At 50.6% G+C, this 10011-nt stretch overlaps 1 protein-coding gene across 1 annotated transcript; it reads left to right on the top strand.

Moving 5' to 3' along the window:
* The first annotated feature begins 2599 nt into the window (after nucleotides 1-2599).
* Nucleotides 2600-9110, top strand: TEKTIP1 (tektin bundle interacting protein 1). The gene is made up of 4 exons (XM_083421974.1): nucleotides 2600-2743; nucleotides 5590-5819; nucleotides 8117-8242; nucleotides 8941-9110. The coding sequence occupies exons 1-4, from the start codon at nucleotides 2646-2648 to the stop codon at nucleotides 9087-9089; spliced, it is 603 nt and encodes a 200-aa protein (XP_083278100.1). The 5' UTR covers nucleotides 2600-2645; the 3' UTR covers nucleotides 9090-9110.
* The last annotated feature ends 901 nt before the right edge of the window (nucleotides 9111-10011 follow it).

The following is a 10011-nucleotide window of genomic DNA, read 5'->3' as shown; positions in this document are numbered from 1 at the left end:
CAACCCCTAAAACAGCAATTTAACAGGAATTTTACTATCTAACGAGACCGTGGATCCATAAAATGAAAGCAATAATCAATGTACTGTACTATAAAATAAGACAGTATTGTAGATGATAGAAATTAATCATTGATTGGGCTTTTAACCATTTCCGCTGTCACACAATCAATCAGTAGCTGAACTGGGCTCCAAACAGTCACAAAAGCAAATGAACTGAAAAAGCCTTTTTAAAAAGCGCAAAATAAATAGCAGAAACAAAAGCGCCAAACTTAATCCGTTCCGGAAGTCCGTTTGACTTCGGAAATGTTTGGAAACCAAGGCGCAGCTTCCGATTGGTGCAGGCGCCCTGGAAACAATAGCCGACAACCGCGTCGGACGTTCAGCTTCCAGAAAAGCGTTCAGAAACGGGAACACTTGCTCCCAGGTTTTCGGTGTTTGGGAACCAAGGCGTTTGAGAACCAAGGCACCACTACCTGTTAGCGATGCCCCTTATGGAGAGACGTGAGCATAAGTACCAGCAGTCCAGAACATGGGGGTTGGATACTGGACCAGGAAGGCCATGATCCTCCAACTTTTCTCAGGTCCACTGATGATGTTTCTTCATGCGCTGTGACTTTCCGTCCCCGGAGTGCAAGTGGGAGCTAGGGGCTTGCCCTACTGTGCCTACAATGGCTCTTTCGATTTCCATCAAAGGAGAAGATGGAGACATTTCAAGTTCTGCCTTTCCGCTTCGTTTCGCTTTGTTGCTGTGTCCGCATCTGTCCGTCTCGAGAGACAATGGAGTGCGCCTCCGGAGCTGAAGCCAAACCGCTGCATGAGCGGCCCCAAAGTGATCTCTCCGAGGAGCAAGCCTGGGCCGTGTGTTTGGGGGGTCCTGGGCTGCCCAGACGACTTGACCCCCCCTCTTGGCGTCAAATATGGGATCCAAAGGAAAGGAAAGCAAGACATTTGGTACCAGCTTAGCTGCTGCGGGTGGCTCTGTGGGTTAAACCACAGAGCCTAGGACTTGCCGATCAGAAGGTTGGCGGTTCGAATCCCCACAATGACGGGGTGAGCTCCCGTTGCTCGGTCCCTGCTCCTGCCAACCTAGCAGTTCAAAAGCACGTCAAAGTGCAAATAGATAAATAGGTACCGCTCCGGCGGGAAGGTAAACGGCGTTTCCGTGCTCTGCTCTGGTTCGCCAGAAGCGGCTTAGTCCTGCTGGCCACACGACCCGGAAGCTGTATGCCGGCTCCCTCGGCCAGTAAAGCGAGATGAGCGCCGCAACCCCAGAGTCGGCCACGACTGGACCTAATGGTAAGGGGTCCCTTTATCTTTACCTATAGATAGTTTATTACGGTCAGAGACCAGCTTATAAAACACACCTGGGGGTACAATCCCAGAAGGAAAGCAAACATTTAAAAACAATGTGCAACAATAAATTTAAAATGTATAAATGCGATAAGCGCATAGACACTTTAAGATACACTAGCACAGAGAGATGACCCAGAGTTTGGGGGTTTTCTTAACAAACTAGTTTGGGTCAGGGGATGGTCTGCGCCTGCAGATCTGTACACAGAATCTGGCGATTATCCGAGTAATAATAATAATATAGTAATGATTTATTATTTTTACCCCACCCATCTGACTGGGTTTCCCCAGCCACTCTGGGCGGCTCCCAACAGAATATTAAAAACACGATAAAACGTCAAACATTAAAAGCTTCCCTAAACAGGGCTGCCTTCAGAAGTCTTCTAAAAGTCAGGTAGTTGTTTATTTCCTTGACATCTGGTGGGAGGGCGTTCCACAGGGCGGGCGCCACCACCGAGAAGGCCCTCTGCCTGGTTCCCTGCAACCTCGCTTCTCGCAGGGAGGTAACCACCAGGAGGCCCTCGGGAGATGGACCCCAGTGTCCGGGCTGAGCGATGGGGGTGGAGACGCTCCTTCAGGTATACTGGGCCGAGACAATTTAGGGTTTTAAAGGTCAGCACCAACACTTTGAATTGTGCTCGGAAACGTACTGGGAGCCAATGTAGGTCTTTCAAGACGTGTTATGTGGTCTCAGCGGCTGCTCCCAGTCCCCAGTCTAGCTGCCGCATTCTGGATTAGTTGCAGTTTCCGGGTCACCTTCAAAGGAAGCCCCACAGAGAGTGCATGGCAGTAGTCCAAGCGGGAGATAACCAGAGCATGCACCACTCTGGCCAGACAGTCCGCGGGCAGGTAGGGTCTCATCCTGCGTACCAGGTGGAGCTGCCCTGGACACAGAACTGACCTACGCCTCCATGGACAGCTGTGAGTCCAAAATGACCCCCAGGCTGCGCACCCGGTCCTTCGGGGGCACAGTCACCCCATTCAGGACCAGGGAGTCCTCCACACCTGCCCGCTCCCTGTCCCCCCAAGACAGTCCTTCTGTCTTGTCAGGATTCAACCTCAATCTGTTAGCCGCCATCCATCCTCGAACCGCCTCCAGGCACACCTAAGGGCTGTTATCTTTTGCCATCACCCCCTTTGACCTGGGCTGCCTGCCTTTCGTTGCTAAGCAAATGGTTGCCATGAAAGGTTTGTGTAGCAAACAATGATGGAGGATATCCTCTCAGCCTTCAAGGACTATAGGTCTTGCAAACCGGCCTGGACTGGAGTCGGAGAGGGCTCCTTGCAGCCCCAAAATGGATCTCCAGTGTCTCAACTATCGGGATCTGGTGCTCAACCGACCCTACGTGCCCCAGGTCTCCTTAGAGACCGATTACCCGACGCCACTGTACAGGTGAGTGTTTTGCCTCTTGCCCTTCTGTTCTTCCCAATTAAGGTGCAAAAAATAATAACATTTTTTCTGGACAAGTTTTAATAAACCTCGGGAACGTGGGGCCCGTTTTGCAGGATTTCGTTCGAACTCTTTAAGGACCAGCAGGTTTGATTCCTGGGTACAGGGACTTCCTTTGAAAAGCTGCCAGGCATCTGAGACGCGAGTGCCTCTGAGCGCGCGAAGAGCGCGTTTCTCTTGTGGTTACAGGGCTGCCGTCACGAAATTTCCCAGACCTGGGAAATTTCTGAACGTCGTTTTAAAACTATATCTATCTATCATCTCTCTCTCTATCTATCTATCTATCTATCTATCTATCTCTATCTATCATCTATATCTATCATCTATCTATCATCTATATCTATCTGTCTGTCTGTCTGTCTATCTATCTATCTATCTATCTGTCTATCTGTCTGTCTATCTATGTATCTATCATCTATCTATCTATCTATCTGTCTATCTGTCTGTCTATCTATGTATCTATCATCTATCTATCTATCTATATGATCTATCTATCTCTATCATCTATATGATCTATCTATCATCTATCTATCTATCTATCATCTATCTATCTATCTATCTATCTATCTATCTATCTATCTATCTATCTATCTATCATCTATCTATCATCTATCATCTATATCTATCATCTATCTATCACCTATCTATCTATCTATCTATCTATCATCTATCTATCTATCTATCTATCTGCTTTTCAGGTTTATACAATCATTTTCACATTCCAAAACTTGACTTCCTTCGCCCCCTCTTTCTGTGGTTCGTTGAATTTATTTTTAATCTCTTCTGCCCATCCAAATTCATCGACGATGGAACTCACAAGGAAGACTGGGAAACATTTGTAAGATTATTTCAAAAGTCGGTGCGAGCCGGTAAACAGATTAGTGGGATGAGGGTAGATTCGGCAGTATAAGTTAAAAAGAAGTCGGGTTGTGGGGGGCCGTGCCAAATGAACTGGTCGCAATTACACGTCAAAGAAGGAAGCAAAACACCCAGGTGTCTGGTCCTCCATGCCTACTGTGGCAGGGAGTTCCACGGTTTACAGAGCAGCCAGCCCCCTCAGCTTCGTGAGTGGGATGCTGTTTCTGGAATTTATGTATAGGTTGGTGGGGTTGCCCCTCCAGCAGATATCACGCACGTGCAGCCCACTGCCAAAACCAGCACAATCGCTTTTGTGACTTTTTGTGATTTGTCCCCACAAAACACCTTGTCACAGTTTCTTCCTATCTTTTCAAAGGGCCTCTGCTGCACAATACCAAATGTAAGAATCACTGATAAATGTACCTATGTACTGGCTCACTGGGAAAACTTCAGAAATTCATATAGACCTGTGAGCTCAGCTCCTCAGCAGCCCCTCTGCCTGAGGGATAATCCCTGGCCTCCTGATACCTGAGTGCCAGACAGGTAGCCATTCCAGAAATAACAAACCCAGATGAAGACAAAAGGGTGTGATGAACTTGGCTGGGAAACAGGGAAATGTAAATATCTCTTTTGCTCCACTTGATGGGTGTTTGGTGGAGGGCAAGGGGAACCTGGGGCAGGGTCCAGGATGCTCAGATTACGGCCACCAGACCTCCCCTTTCATGATGTACGGTAGTTTGGGGGGGGGGATGTAAAATGGGGATTGGGAAGCGGGTGGCGCTGTTGGTTAAACCACAGAGCCTAGGATTTGCCCATCAGAAGGTCAGCGGTTCGAATCCCTGCAATGACGGGGTGAGCTCCCGTTGCTCGGTCCCTGCTCCTGCCCACCTAGCAGTTCAAAAGCACCTCAAAGTGCAAGTAGATAAATAGGCACCGCTCTGGTGGGAAGGTAAACGACATTTCCATGCGCTGCTCTGGTTCGCCAGAAGCAGCTTAGTCCTGCTGGCCACATGACCCGGAAGCTGTATGCCGGCTCCCTCGGCCAGTAAAGCGAGATGAGCGCCGCAAGCCCAGAGTCGGCCATGACTGGACCTAATGGTCAGGGGTCCCTTTACCTTTAACATGGGGATTATCAGCTAATAAAAGTTGGCAGGTGGGAGTCCTGTCGCAACCGTCTTCAATCAAGACCAAGCCGACTGCCTCGTATTTTGCTCTGGTACTCCTGGCTGGCATCCTTGTTTTTTGTCCAAGGGAGCCCTCATATTTCTCCGTTAACAGTGTGGAGCTGATGGATCATTTGGACTACTGCAACGCGCTCTACGTGGGGCTGCCTTTGAAGGTGACCCAGAAACTGCAGCTAATCCAGAATGCGGCAGCTAGACTGGGGACTGGGAGCGGCCGCCGAGACCACATAACCCCAGTTCTGAAAGACCTACATTGGCTCCCAGGACATTTCCGAGCACAATTCAAAGTGTTGGTGCTGACTTTTAAAGCCCTAAACGGCCTCAGCCCAGTATACGTAAAGGAGCCTCTCCACCCCCATCGTTCTGCCCGGACACCGGGGTCCATCTCCCGAGGGCCTTCTGGCGGTTCCCTCACTGCGAGATGCCAAGTTACAGGGAACCAGGCAGAGGGCCTTCTCAGTGGTGGCGCCCTCCCTGTGGAACGCCCTCCCACCAGATGTCAAAGCGATAAACAACTACCTGACATTCAGAAGACATCTGAAGGCAGCCCTGTTCAGGGAAGTTTTTAAAATGTGACATTTTAGTGTATTTTTCATCTTTGTTGGAAGCCGCCCAGAGTGGCTGGGGAAACCCAGCCAGATGGAAGGGGTACAAATAATAAATTATTATTATTATTATTATTATTATTATTATTATTATTTATTTGTGGGTGCTCAGCTAATGTTTCTTTACTCTTCCCGGACACAGCGATGAGTACCTGACGTTGAGGGGCCCACGGAACCCCCCCATCCTCCGCCAGGCCGTTCGCTGGAAGTACACTCCGATGGGCTGGGATGCCATCCCTCAGACCTGGTATACGGGACTGACTAACAGCCACAACCGGGATGCCTGGTACACCCTCACCGACCCCATCGGCCGCGAAGCTTATTACCGCTGGCAGAAGTGGCACGACCACAGAGAGAGGAATCTACCAGCTGGTAAGGTCCTGGGTCCTCGTTGTTGTTGTTTAGTCGTTTAGTCGTGTCCGCCTCTTCGTGACCCCCTGGACCAGAGCACGCCAGGCCCTCCTGTCTTCCACTGCCTCCCGCAGTTTGGTCAAACTCATGCTGCTCCCTTCGAGAACACTGTCCCACCATCTCGTCCTCTGCCGTCCCCTTCTCCTTGCGCCCTCCATCTTTCCCATTGCCGCCAACTCCCGCTGCAAAATCCTCCTCAACTCTGGTGGTTTTTTGTGGGAGGGAGAACAAGGAACTTGTGAACAGGGACAATTTGCCTTGTTCCGAGTCAGACCACTGAGCTCAGTAGTGCCAGCAGCTCACCAGGGATTCAGACAGGGGCCGGATTTAGGTTTGAACAGGCCCTCAGCTCCTGAAGGTAATGGGGCCCTTTCTATGTCCAGCTGGGATGCGGGTGGTGCTGTGGGTTAAACCACAGAGCCTAGGACTCGCTGATCAGAAGGTTAGGGTTTCACTGGAGAAATGTTGGAGGGGATGGAATAGGACGTCCCTATTTTCAGGGGAGAAATGTTGGAGGGGATGGAATAGGACGTCCCTATTTTCAGGGGAGAAACGTTGGAGGGGATGGAAAAGGACGTCCCTATTTTCAGGGGAGAAACGTTGGAGGGGATGGAATAGGACGTCCCTATTTTCAGGGGAGAAACGTTGGAGGGGATGGAATAGGACGTCCCTATTTTCAGGGGAGAAACGTTGGAGGGGATGGAATAGGACGTCCCTATTTTCAGGGGAGAAACGTTGGAGGGGATGGAATAGGACGTCCCTCTTTTCAGGGGAGAAACGTTGGAGGGGATGGAATAGGACGTCCCTATTTTCAGGGGAGAAACGTTGGAGGGGATGGAATAGGACGTCCCTATTTTCAGGGGAGAAACGTTGGAGGGGATGGAATAGGACGTCCCTATTTTCAGGGGAGAAACGTTGGAGGGGATGGAATAGGACGTCCCTATTTTCAGGGGAGAAACGTTGGAGGGGATGGAATAGGACGTCCCTATTTTCAGGGGAGAAACGTTGGAGGGGATGGAATAGGACGTCCCTCTTTTCAGGGGAGAAACGTTGGAGGGGATGGAATAGGACGTCCCTATTTTCAGGGGAGAAACGTTGGAGGGGATGGAATAGGACGTCCCTATTTTCACGGGAGAAACGTTGGAGGGGATGGAATAGGACGTCCCTATTTTCAGGGGAGAAACGTTGGAGGGGATGGAATAGGACGTCCCTATTTTCAGGGGAGAAACGTTGGAGGGGATGGAATAGGACGTCCCTATTTTCAGGGGAGAAACGTTGGAGGGTATGGAATAGGACGTCCCTCTTTTCAGGGGAGAAACGTTGGAGGGGATGGAATAGGACGTCCCTATTTTCAGGGGAGAAACGTTGGAGGGGATGGAATAGGACGTCCCTATTTTCAGGGGAGAAACGTTGGAGGGGATGGAATAGGACGTCCCTATTTTCAGGGGAGAAACGTTGGAGGGGATGGAATAGGACGTCCCTATTTTCACGGGGGGACGCGGGTGGCACTGTGGGTTAAACCACAGAGCCTAGAGCTTGCCGATCAGAAGGTCGGCGGTTCGAATCCCCGCAATGACGGGGTGAGCTCCCATTGCTCGATCCCTGCTCCTGCCCACCTAGCAGTTTGAAAGCACCTCAAAGTGCAAGTAGATAAATAGGTACCGCTCTGGCAGGAACGGCGTTTCCGTGCGCTGCTCTGGTTCGCCAGAAGCGGCTTCGTCCTGCTGGCCACATGACCCGGAAGCTGTACGCCGGCTCCCTCGGCCAATAAAGCGAGATGAGCACCGCAACCCCAGAGTCAGCTACGACTGGACCTAATGGTCAGGGGTCCCTTTATCTATACGTCCAGCTGTCCTTTGTCAACAACAAATTTGAGACCAATCCAACCACCTTGCGACTTGGGACCTCCAAAGTGTGGTCATCTGTGGACCTTAAGGTCCTCCGCGGGGCAGACCAGGAGAGGCAGTCCTGTAGTCCAATAACATCTGGAGGGCTGAATTTGCCTACGCCTGCCCTAGTCCATCAGCCAGCTCTTTCTTGCAAGGTTCGGCAAACTTTTTGTGTATTCTGGTCTGTGTGTGGCGGGTGGCCATGGTTTCAGGAAATGGCCGGCGGGCCAAACAGGGACTATTGCCCGGCCGGATCCGAAGGCTCCCCACCTCTGCTAAAGAGGGAGAGAGAAAGAAATTAAAGTGACGGCCATTTCTGCTGCAGCAGCACGATGTTGGCTCAATTCTGTGTCTCCCGTTTTCTTCCAGCCTACGCTCAACATCTGCAAGACAGCTGTTGCTTCGACCCTATTGTCCCTGCCCAGTACTTGAGCCCTAAGACGCGATGGGGGGCGTTTATGTGGAGGGACAGACCCATTCTCGGAAAGGAATTTGGTAAGGGGGAAGGTTGCGACTGGGCGGCAAAGAGAGGGAACCTGGGAGAGGGGCTGGGATTGAAGAAAGCCAGTGGGAATGCTCTGTCCCATGAGACCAGGGCCCTTCAGGATTTAAACTCCTTCCGCAGGGCCTGTTGTTGTTGTTGTTTAGTCGTTTAGTCATGTCCGCCTCTTCGTGACCCCCTGGACCAGAGCACGCCAGGCCCTCCTGTCTTCCACTGCCTCCCGCAGTTTGGTCAAACTAATGCTGGTAGCGTCAAGAACACTGTCCCACCATCTCTTCCTCTGTCGTCCCCTTCTCCTTGTGCCCTCCATCTTTCCCAACATCAGGGTCTTTTCCAGGGAGTCTTCTCTTCTCAGGAGGTGGCCAAAGTCTTGGAGCCTCAGCTTCAGGATCTGTCCTTCCAGGGAGCACTCAGGGCTGATTTCCTTCCGAATGGAGATGTTGGATCTTCTGGGAGTCCATGGGACTCTCAAGAGTCTCCTCCAGCACCAGAATTCAAAAGCATCCTACTCCTCATGAACCCGATTTCAATGGGAACATCGGACATTGCCTCCTATAGTCCCGCCACTGGGGTCCTCTTTGCAGAGGATCTCTGAGGTTTCGGAACGGGGACATTTCTGGGCCTACCTGGGACCTTCTGCACCCCGGGATCTGCCTGAGATCTACAGTTTTCTCTCTTTCTTCTCTCCCAGTGGTCAACCGCAACCGCGGACCCGAGGAACTGAAGGGGAAGCCTGGCTATGTGCCGCACCTGACCATCCACACCCCGATGTTCACCGCCAAGGACTATCGCACCTGGAGGATGTTCGACCGACAGCCTTCGACCAAACACAAGCACTAGTAAAAAACCTTCCCCCCGCTGCTTTACGTTACCCAGGTATCTTCCTTCGTGGCGTAAGTTGGTGGTGGGGGCCTGAGCTCCTTTCCGGGCAAAGCTGCGCCAACGCCCACCTTGGTTCCCAAACTCCGAAAACCCGGAAGTGAGTGTTGCGGTTTTCGAACGTTTTTCGGAAGCCGGACGTCCGACGCGGCTGTCAGCTATCGTTTCTGGGGCGCCTGCGCCAATCGGAATCCGCGCCTCGGTTTCCGAACATTTCGCAAGTCAAACGGACTTCCGGAACGGATTATGTTTGGGTTTTCGCTATTTACCGTATTTTTTGCTCTATGAGACTCACTTTCTCCCTCCTGAAAAGTAAGGGGAAATGTGTGTGCGTCTTACGGAGCGAATGCAGGCTGCGCAGCTATCCCAGAAGCCAGAACAGCAAGAGGGATTGCTGCTTTCGCTGCGCAGCGATCCCTCTTGCTGTTCTGGATTCTGAGATTCAGAATATTTTTTTCCTTGTTTTCCTCCTCCAAAAACTAGGTGCGTCTTGTGGTCTGGTGCGTCTTATAGAGCAAAAAATACAGTAATTTCTTGACCCTCCTCCACGAAAATAGCTGTTTACTTGACCAATTTCCTTTGTCGCGAAGGCTGAAATTTCAGCTCACTGGAGCAGGGTCAAGATATTAACTGATATGCATGAAATTTCAGATGGAGCTAATTTAATCCCTAGCGTAGTAAGATAAGACCTTTGAAACAGGCATTTTTTTTTACAAAAAGTTTTTTATGAACCGCCCTAGTGAGGGCGTTTGTTTGTGGGGGGTGGGATGTAGGAACTTTTGATTGCATGATTACTATTTGAATTTTTTTCATATAAAAAAGGGAGCCAGAGCAAAAAACCAAAAAGAGGACAGCTTCCTCTTAAAATCTCTTTCTTTTTTAA

This window comes from Podarcis tiliguerta (assembly GCF_965153285.1).
Source record: "Podarcis tiliguerta genome assembly, chromosome: 18".
Classification (NCBI taxonomy): Eukaryota; Metazoa; Chordata; class Lepidosauria; order Squamata; family Lacertidae; genus Podarcis; species Podarcis tiliguerta.
Note: the sequence above shows the minus strand (reverse complement) of the source record. Positions and strands in the feature narration are given on the sequence as shown.